This window comes from Salvelinus sp. IW2-2015, linkage group LG24 (assembly GCF_002910315.2).
Source record: "Salvelinus sp. IW2-2015 linkage group LG24, ASM291031v2, whole genome shotgun sequence".
Classification (NCBI taxonomy): domain Eukaryota; kingdom Metazoa; phylum Chordata; class Actinopteri; order Salmoniformes; family Salmonidae; genus Salvelinus; species Salvelinus sp. IW2-2015.
In genome coordinates this window covers 9,465,357-9,475,126 of record NC_036864.1, presented here as the reverse complement: position 1 = coordinate 9,475,126, position 9,770 = coordinate 9,465,357, and the positions used below count along the sequence as shown (strand labels likewise).

At 39.4% G+C, this 9,770-nt stretch overlaps 1 protein-coding gene across 1 annotated transcript in view; it reads right to left on the bottom strand.

The window, feature by feature from the left end:
* Positions 1 to 1,508: 1,508 nt before the first annotated feature.
* LOC111951368 (monocarboxylate transporter 2-like) overlaps positions 1,509 to 9,770 on the bottom strand; it is a 15,022-nt gene continuing 6,760 nt past the window's right edge. Inside the window, exons 2-3 of the mRNA XM_070434724.1 lie at positions 7,219 to 7,572; positions 1,509 to 6,743 (exon numbers count right to left, since the gene is read on the bottom strand). Of these exons, the coding sequence (XP_070290825.1) occupies positions 6,469 to 6,743; positions 7,219 to 7,572 (629 nt within the window). The 3' untranslated portion in view covers positions 1,509 to 6,468. The remainder of the gene's footprint in view (positions 6,744 to 7,218; positions 7,573 to 9,770) is intronic.

Below are 9,770 nucleotides of genomic sequence, written 5' to 3'. Positions count from 1 at the left end.
GATATTGGGATCATCATAAGGTGTCTGTCAAAACTATAGGTTTAAAGGGATAGTTCATCAACATTTCCTAATTRCTTATTTATTTTCTTACCCTGAAAGGAGAAGCAGTAATCCCTGCTTTCGTTTTGTACATCTAGCCGCTTCAACACGTCGCTAACATGAGCATTTCTGAACAACAAACAATGAAAGTCAATGTAGCCAATATTAGCATGTCCATTAATCAATTCATGCCCAAACGATCAATCAGAGATTCACACCAATTATGCAAAGATAATACATTTAAAAAAGWGCAGTGAACAGAGGATGTGTTCGCATGATCTTTTATTGGACTATTGTGATGCAACTTCTTTATATTACAATTACAAAAATGTAATTGGTCGTCTGCGTACCCGTGTGACACTTATACTTGCTTTAAAATGACAATTGCAGAGGTAGTGGAATTATTGACACGATCTGACATATAGTATGATTGTCTATGCTATTACAACACTGGGACTCAGCTACTGACAGGAGCTAATCTATGTACTCCTTAAGTGAAATCGTTGAACTGGGTACACAAATCCATATAATATACATAATTCACTCAGAATCGGTGCATGAAACTTTCCTGCGCGCTTGCATCCTTAGACTAGTATGGTAATGTATGTGTTGTTATACATACAACCAACGTAGTTGAAAACATGACCTTTTATATTCCAGTTTAAGAGTCGTTATCACCAAGGTGTTATGCCCATTGACTTCTGTGTGTTCTGRTGTAAGGCAGACATACAGGTACTGAAAGGTTAGGATTTTTGTTTGTCACTGTGGCTGGGTTCCCTACCACATAAATCCAAGAGTATGTTCTCAAAATGTGATGAATATAACAWCTGTGGAAGACTRAAAAGGAAAATAAATGTCACATTCAGATGTCCAAATGAATTACTCACATGAGATCAGATGATGGAATMGGATTTGTAAACATCAAGGAGTAAACTGRGAAAAAATTACACAAATTCCCCCCAAAATACTGTCACAGTTGACTCTCTCACAAAATGCAGTGTCAACACCAATTAAACAATGTTGTTTATAGGCAAACCCTTACTTGCTTATGAATGGATAATATTTAAATACAATATTCATCAGGGTCTAATAAGGCACAGTAACTTGTTAACTTAAACATTTACTGACAATACCTTTTCAATAGTATGAAATGAATGACAGCTTTAGCCTCCTAGTACAGCAAGACATTCCTGCAACTGCAAATCATCTGCAGTTCCTTTAAGTTTTTAATCCCTATGTTGATATCCAGATCCATCTGTGAAAACAGATGTGTGAAATAAAAATGTATTGCGGCTAAATATGTATTTGCATACTGTGTTGAGTGTTTTCCTTGCCACACCAACACTGTCCATTGCACGGTTAAGCTTCTAAGTGCTTTTCAGCCCTTCTGATTAAAAAAGAATGACAATTAAAGTGTTTTGTCACAAGTCTTGTAGGAGTCATAATTGAGATACAGTCTAAGCTGTGAATTAATCAGAAGAGGATTGTTTTACTTCCAAAAACAATTTACATTACGCTATGACACACCTGAGTCAATTACATTATGTCCACAGTCAGCAAATCAAGAGAACTCCATCTTTAAATGCATCATTACTAGAGTTACAGCCTTATCATAGTAGGCAACATTTTCATTAGCTACAATAGGATAATAAACATGTGCGTATRWGAGATAAAAACAGAAAACGCATTAACAAAAAGAAAAAGTAGAAACATTCTTTGAAATTCCTTGTGATGTATCAGATGCTGTTTGATCATCTGATTCCATGTATAACTATTTAGGCTTAGCATTTTGTTCAGATTAACCTTTACAGAAAATATMTATATTTATAAATCAAAAAGTGTTGGTATTATGATAAGCCTACAGACATACCAAACATGCCCAAAATACAACATTATAATACAGAATCCTTCATACATAGGAGCCAAGTGTATTTGATAAGGCTAATGGTGCATAATTGTTATTCAATTGACCCAAATTTAAATGTTCACATTAATAATAGTCTGAATCAATACAATTTCCTTTTGGTCCTTAAATAATATGCAAATAATTTCAGCATGACACATTTAAAAACGCATCACATCGCCTTCACATTASTATGTACAGAACAATMTGAATACTGTAGATTSATTGTATATAATGAGTATAGTGAAGTATTTTTTCTTTTTCAATATAAGTCATGTATATTATACTTAATTGTGGCACAAATCAAAGTTACAKCCTGATCGTTATACTGCGTTGCATTGGAATAAAGAATAGACTATTTAAGTGAAAGTGTTACAACCTTATATGATTATGTTTCCTTCACAATAAAAACAGGATATAACTTATAAGAAAAGGAAAGAAACTGTTGAATACTGAAGAGTTAAATCATTCCAAAAACAGCACAACAAATCCTTCAGTTTAGCAATTGATATGGTAACTTAAGGGAAAAGCAACACTATGATTTTATTATTTGAGAAATAATGCTTCTGATTATACAAAACACAAACTCAAATCATACACATACTACACATGGTTGAAAATGGAAATGAACATGATTTTGCTCCAGAACAAACATAATTGCTTACAAATGGCTTTGCCACAGCAGCACATGAATGYAGTGTGTTTATTAAGTCAATCTACCGTTAATGTACACCGTGTGAAATACTAGTATATACACACCTGTTGAAGCTATAGAAGGGAAATAAAAGTACAAAGAAAATATATTCAATGGCCATAAAAAAAACTTTAAAAAAAACTTAAAATACAGAAAATTTTAACTAAAGAGAAAACCTTTTTTTTATTAACTTATTTCATTTAGGAATTTCTTATCTTTTGACATCACACAAGAGCAGCCACTGAGAACAATGTGTCGTTTTGCTATTTGAGGGCAGCTCAGATTGTTACATTTGGTCTAGGTCYTTTGAAACCAGTAGGGGGCAGTGCTATTTGATATATAAAAGTGATTGTACAGTACATTCATCCTTTAATAAGAACTACTGCATACTGACTGACCCCTGTTGTCAGTGACTGGGAATAGAGACACTGCAGCTGCAAGCAAAAAGTAGACACTTGCCAATGTAATCCAGCCCACAGTCAAGTTAAAAACKACCATAAATCACATAATCATAATGATATAAAAAAAATAKATATCTAAATATGAAATGCTGGTAGGCTACACACAAATTGGGACGGTAAGCAAACTACCGCAATCTAACAAGTGCCTAAGTATGTTTCAAGCTGTGTTGAGCTATTTGACTAGAACACAAGAAGTGATGGGTATTAAGAATTCTTTAAAAATATGAATAATTTTCTCTGTGGATGGCATCCAGCCAATGGAGGATTTAGAATCAATGTCAAACAATGTTATGGTATATTGCACATTAAAATATATTGCATATAACATAATTTTGTTAATTATTGTTAATTTAGGTAATTATTTGCATATTATCTGTACAAATTATTATTAAACATATATTAAATCATATTAACATGTATAMATTTTGTGGTGCAATGAAACAGATATTATTAATTGAGTGAAGCTATACTTTGAATTGTGTACATATGGTACTGTACATAGTTGGTTAAACGATGTTCATTATTATGTTAATAGAAATTGCTGACAATTCTTCAAGCAAACATTATGCTTACTACAACTTCCCACAAAAAGTCATTTCAGAGAGTTAGAGCTGAAAGGAAGAAATACTGTACTTAAAAATGAAGGTCACACAAGAAGCTGTTTAACCGTTTCACAATAGGCATGTTAATTTGGTAATTTCTATAACACTTCAATAAATACTTTCTAATGTATATATATTATATAAATATATATATATATATACACAGTACCAGTCAAAAGTTTGGACACACCTACTCATTACAGTGTTTCTCTATATTTTTTATATTTCCTACATTGTAGAATAATAGTGAAGACATCAAAACTATGAAATAACACATATGGAATCATGTAGTAACCAAAAAAGTGTTAAACAAATCAAAATATACTTTATATTTGAGGTTCTTCAAAGTAGCCACCCTTTGACTTAATGACAGCTTTGCACACACTTGGCATTCTCTGAACCAGCTTCATGAGGTAGTCACCTGGAATGCATTTTAATTAACAGGTGTGCCTTGTTAAAAGTTAATTTGTGGAATTTCTTTCCTTCTTAATGCTTTTAAGCCAAACAGTTGTTGTCACAAGGTAGGGGTGGTATACAGAAGATATCCCTATTTGGTAAAAGACCGAGTCCATATTATGGCAAGAACAGCTGAAAGAGGCAAGGAGAAACGACAATCTATCATTACTTTAAGACATGAAGGTCAGTCAATTCCGAAAATGTCAAGAACTTTGAACGTTTCTTCAAGTGCAGTCGCAAAAACCATCAAGCGCTATGATGAAACTGTCTCTCATGAGGACCGCCACAGGAAAGGAAGACGCAGAGTTACCTCTGCTGCAGAGGATAAGTTCATTGGAGTTACCAGCCTCAGAAATTGCTGCCCAAAATAAATGCTTCACAGAGTTCAAGTAACAGACACATCTCAACATCAACTGTTCAGAGGAGACTGCGTGAATTAGGCCGAATTGCTGCAAAGAAACCACTACTAAAGGACACCAATAAGAAGAGACTTGCTTGGGCCAAGAAACACGAGCAATGGACATCAGACCGGTTGAAATCTGTCYTTTGGTCTGACGAGTCCAAATTTGAGATGTTTTCTTTCCAACCACAGTGTCTTTGTGAGATGTAGAGTAGGCTTTGCTGGTGACACTGTCAATTATTTATTTAGAGTTCAAGGCACACTTAACCAGCATGGCTACCACAGCATTCTGCAGCGATACTCCAACCCATCTAGTTTGCGCTTAGTGGGAATATCATTTGTTTTTCAACAGGACAATGACCCAGCACACCTCCAGGCTGTGTAAGGGCTTTTTGACCAAGAAGGAGAGGTCATCTGCATCAGATGACCTGGCCTCCACAATCATCTGACCTCAACCCAATTGAGATGGTTTAGTCAGACAGTAGAGTGGACAGTAGAGTGAAGGAAAAGCAGCCAACAAGTGGTCAGCATATGTGGGAACTCCTTCAAGACGGTTTGAAAAGCATTCCAGGTGAAGCTGGTTGAGAGAATGCCAAGAGTGTGCAAACCTGTCATCAAGGCAAAGGGTGGCTACTTTGAAGAATCTCAAATATAAAATATTTTTTGATTTGCTTAACCCTTTTTTGGTTACTACATTATTCCATATGTGTTATTTCATCGTTCTGATGTCTTCACTCTTATTCTACAATGTAGAAAATAGTAAAAATAAAGAAAAACACTTRAATGAGTAGCTTTTGACTGGTACTGTATATATGACACAACTTAGTTGCATTCTTTACATAAGGCAATGTATCATTGGTGAAAGTTAAACAGCTACTCCCAGAAATGACCATTGACTACACAAATGAATATCCCTGTTTATACGTACATCAAAACAATGGCTAGGAATAGGTTATATTGCTCATGGATTCTTTATTTGGTATAAACCAGCAATATGCACATTTCTAGATGATTTTGATTGTGAATATCAAGTATTCTTAATAAGGCCATTGAAAATACAGCCAATAAAACGAATTTACATTCAACCTCATTAAATATGATTAAATTGCATTTGTTTCATTGTTGTTTTGGATAAGGCCTAAACATGGCCAGTTTAGAAGTAGTGCAGCGTATACAGACTCCATGTGCAATATGCAATAGTGAATAAAATAGCGGGTGTGATATCGTTAGATTAGAAGCTTGGCAGTTGTGCAGGTTTAGCTAACGAACACAACGGACACAGTGCGCTAAAGGACAGTATAATACATGGTCACTGGAGCCACCAAACCATGAACTCATCTCTGTTCCTGTGTTGCAATGATATGTCTCTCACCATAACCCTGGTACTAACRGACTTTATGTGTCCTCGCATGTCAGCTCCCAGCATAGGAAGCTGGGATATTAACCTGTATTGATTTCAATCAGAACAGTTGAATTGGSYTGCTGGTGTGGTAGGTTTAGTGGCACAGGCTAAATACATGAGCAGTACTAGATTTCTGTCGACAGGTCGCATTTCACAGATTCCTAGATACGCGACAAAAGCTTCTTTCTCATATTCCAAGCCTTGTGGCCTCCTAACATATCTTACACCATTATCTCCGGCTAGTCTGATGTTTGAGTAGTAGTCAGGGAAGTCCTACCCCTTCCTCCAGCAATACACCTTGCAGTATCCCACGACATGGTTGTCRTTGTTACTCTGGCAGTTTGAGTGTCTCTGAAACAGAGGGGCCCCTGCGGGGAGGCCCCTGAGCGGAACCCTGGAGAGTGAAAGACCAGGAGGCACCCCACTTGAGCTCAGTCTGCAGTTTGATAGTGGCAGAGGGGGACRTGAGGGTGRTGGTGGAGAGGGGTGTGGTTGGCTAGAGGCAGGGGCTCTAGATGTTGGTCTCCCTCTGCATGGCGTCCTCATCTTTGGGGTCTACCATGTCCTCCAATGCCTGGGCGTCCCCATCTGTCTCCTTTTGGTCATGGTCCCTGTCAGGGTCCTCGGTTTCAGTCCGTTTGTACATCTCCTCCTGCTTGCGCTCCTTGGCCAGGAGTCTGTAGTTGATGAAGTTGCCAATGAACAGCCAAATACTGGCCATGATCACCACAGCCCCACAGCAGAAATACATGTACTTGTAGTTTTTGGTGATGTCCACCAGTTTACCTGTAAATAAGAGCATAGAAAGGGTAAATGTTAATACATTTTGTAAAAGTTTTTTAATGTTTTATTGAATTTTTTTGAGTGAAGGTCTGTCATATTGTTATGTTCTGCATTTCCAAATATGCCTTTATCAGTTTCTTCATGTCTACTGATCTTTAATGAGGACATTATGTCAAGTAAATGAAGCATTTTGTCAAGGACCAATAATCACAGAATGAACTTTCCATTTGTTGTTATTGTAATTAGACAAATAAGCACATATTATAAGAATGCCAAAACATAATATGGCTTTTCCACTCTAAATCAGCAAACTCTATAATCAAGATCAAACCAAGTGAATGATTACTAAGCAATARCACTCCATAAAACAATAATTGGGTGACTTTCATTTATTCCTTTGGCATATCAACTGCTTAAAAAGTAAACAATGTCTCACAACTGAATTAAGTAGTAATGACTTGAGAGATCAGTGACATACCTGCCAGGGGTGGACCAATGAGGACAGGGCAGCACTCCACAATGGTGGTGAGCCCCACAGCGCTGGAGAACCTCTGAGCCCCCACCAGGTCCATCAGGGTCTCAAACAGCACCGAGCTGACCATGCCGAASGCAAARCCAAAGAACACRGCGTACACCACCAGGCCTGTGTAGCTCTCCACCAGGGGGCAGAGGATGTGGCACACCCCRTTGTAGAGCACGGCRAARCTGAAGAAGTAYTGGATCCTGGGCCGGATCCACTTGGAGTTGGCCAGGAGCCCCATGGAGGGCCGGGCAAACATGTCCACGAAGGCCAGGATGGAGAGCAGGAAGGCGGCCGAGTACTCGTCCACGCCTATGTCCCAGAGAGAGATGGTGTTTGTTTGGCTAATTTAGATGGGCTATGAACAGGTGCAGTAATCTGTGAGCTGCTCTGACAGCTGGTTTCTTAAGCTAGTGAGGGAGATAAGTGTTTCCAGCTTCAGAGATTTTTGCAGTTCGTTCCAGTCAATGGAGAAGAGAAACTGGAAGGAAAGACGACTAAAAGGAGGGAATTGGCTTTGGGGGTGACCAGTGAGATTACCTGCTGAGCGCGTGCTACGTGTGGGTGCTGCTGTATGGTGACCAGTGAGCTGAGATAAGCGGGGCTTTACCTAGCAGAGACTTGTAGAATGACCTGGAGCCCAGTGGGTTTGGCGACGAGTATGAAGCGAGGGCCACCAGCAGAGTGTACAGGTCGCAATGGTGGGTAGTGTATGGGGCTTTGGTGACAAAACGGGTGGCACTGTGATAGACTGCATCAGTTTGTGAGTAAGTGTTGGAGGCTATTTTATAGATGACATCACCAAAGTCGAGGATCGGTAGGATGGTCGTTTTCGAGGGTATGTTTGGCAGCATGCAGTGAAGGATGCTTTGTTGCGATATAGGAAAGCGGATTTTAGATTTAATTTTGGATTGGAGATGCTTAATGTGAGTCTGGAAGGAGAGTTTTACAGTCTAACCAGACACCTAGGTATTGTAGTTGTCCACGTTTCTAAGTCAGAGCGTCAGAGTAGTGATGCTGGGACGGGCGAGCAGTGTGGCGGGCAGTGATCGTTGAATACCATGCACTTAGTTTTACTTGCTTTTAAGAGCAGTTGGAGGCCAGGACGGAGAGTTGTATGGCAATTGAAGCTCGTCTGGAGGTTAGTTTAACACAGTGTCCAAAGAGGGGCCAGAAGTATAACAGAATGGTGTGTCTGCGTAGAGGTGTATCAGAGAATCACCAGCAGCAAGAGCAACATCATTAATGTATACAGAAAAGAGAGTCGGCCCGAGGATTGAACCTGTGCACCCCATAGAGACTGCCAGGATCCGGACAACAGGCCCTCCGATTTGACACACTGAACTCTATCAGAGAAGTAGTTGGTAAAAGGCGAGGCAATCATTTCGAACCAAGGCTGTCGAGTCTGCCAATACGAATGTGGTGATTTGACAGAGTCGAAAGCCTTGGCCAGGTTTGTATGAATACGGCTGCGCAGTAATGTTCTTATGATGGCGGTTATGATTCGTTTTAGGACTTGAGCGTGGCTGAGGTGCAACATGACCAGCTCTGAAACAGATTGCATAGCGGAGAAGGTACGGTGGGATTCGAAATGGTCGGTAATCTGTTTGTTAACTTGGCATTCGAAGACCTTAGAAAGACAGAGTAGGATAGATATAGGTCTGTAAGCAGTTTGGTAGAGTGTCAACCCCTTTGAAGAGGGGGAATGACCGTGCAGCTTTCCATCTTTGGGAATCTAGACGATACGAAAGAGAGGTTGAACAGGCTAGTAATAGGGGTTGCAACAATTTCGGCAGATAATTTTAGAAAGAGAGGTCAGATTGTCTAGCCAGGCTGATTTGTAGGGGTCCAGATTTTGCAGCTCTTTCAGAACATCAAGCTATCTGGATTTGGGTGAAGGAGAAATGGTGGGGCTTTGGCGGGTTGCTGTGGAGGGTGGGGCAGTTGACCGAGGTAGGGGTAGCCAGGTGGAAAGCATGGCCAGCCGTAGAGAAATGCTTATTGAAATTCTCAATTATAAGTGGAATTTAATCGGTGGTGACAGTGTTTCCTAGCTCAGAGCAGTGGGCAGCTGGGAGAGGTGTCTTATTCTCATGGACTTTACAGTGTCCAGAATTTTTGAGTTAGTACTACAGGATGCAAATTTTCTGTTTGAAAAAAGCTAGCTTAGCTTTCCTAACTGCCTGTGTATAATTTGATCCTAACTTCCCTGAAAAGTTGCATATCACGGGGGCTATTTGATGCAATGCAGAACGCCACAGGATGTTTTTGTGCTGGTCAGGGCAAGACAGGTCTGGAGTGAACAAGGACTATTATCTATTCCTAGTTTTTTAAATTGAATGGGATGCTTATTTAAGATGGTGAGGAAGGCACTTTTAAAGAATAGCCAGGCATCATCTACTGACGGGATGAGGTCAATGTCATTCAGGATACCCCGCCAGGTCGATTTAGAAAGGTCTGCTCGCAGAAGTGTTTTTAGGGAGCGTTTTAACAGTGAATGAGGGGTGGTT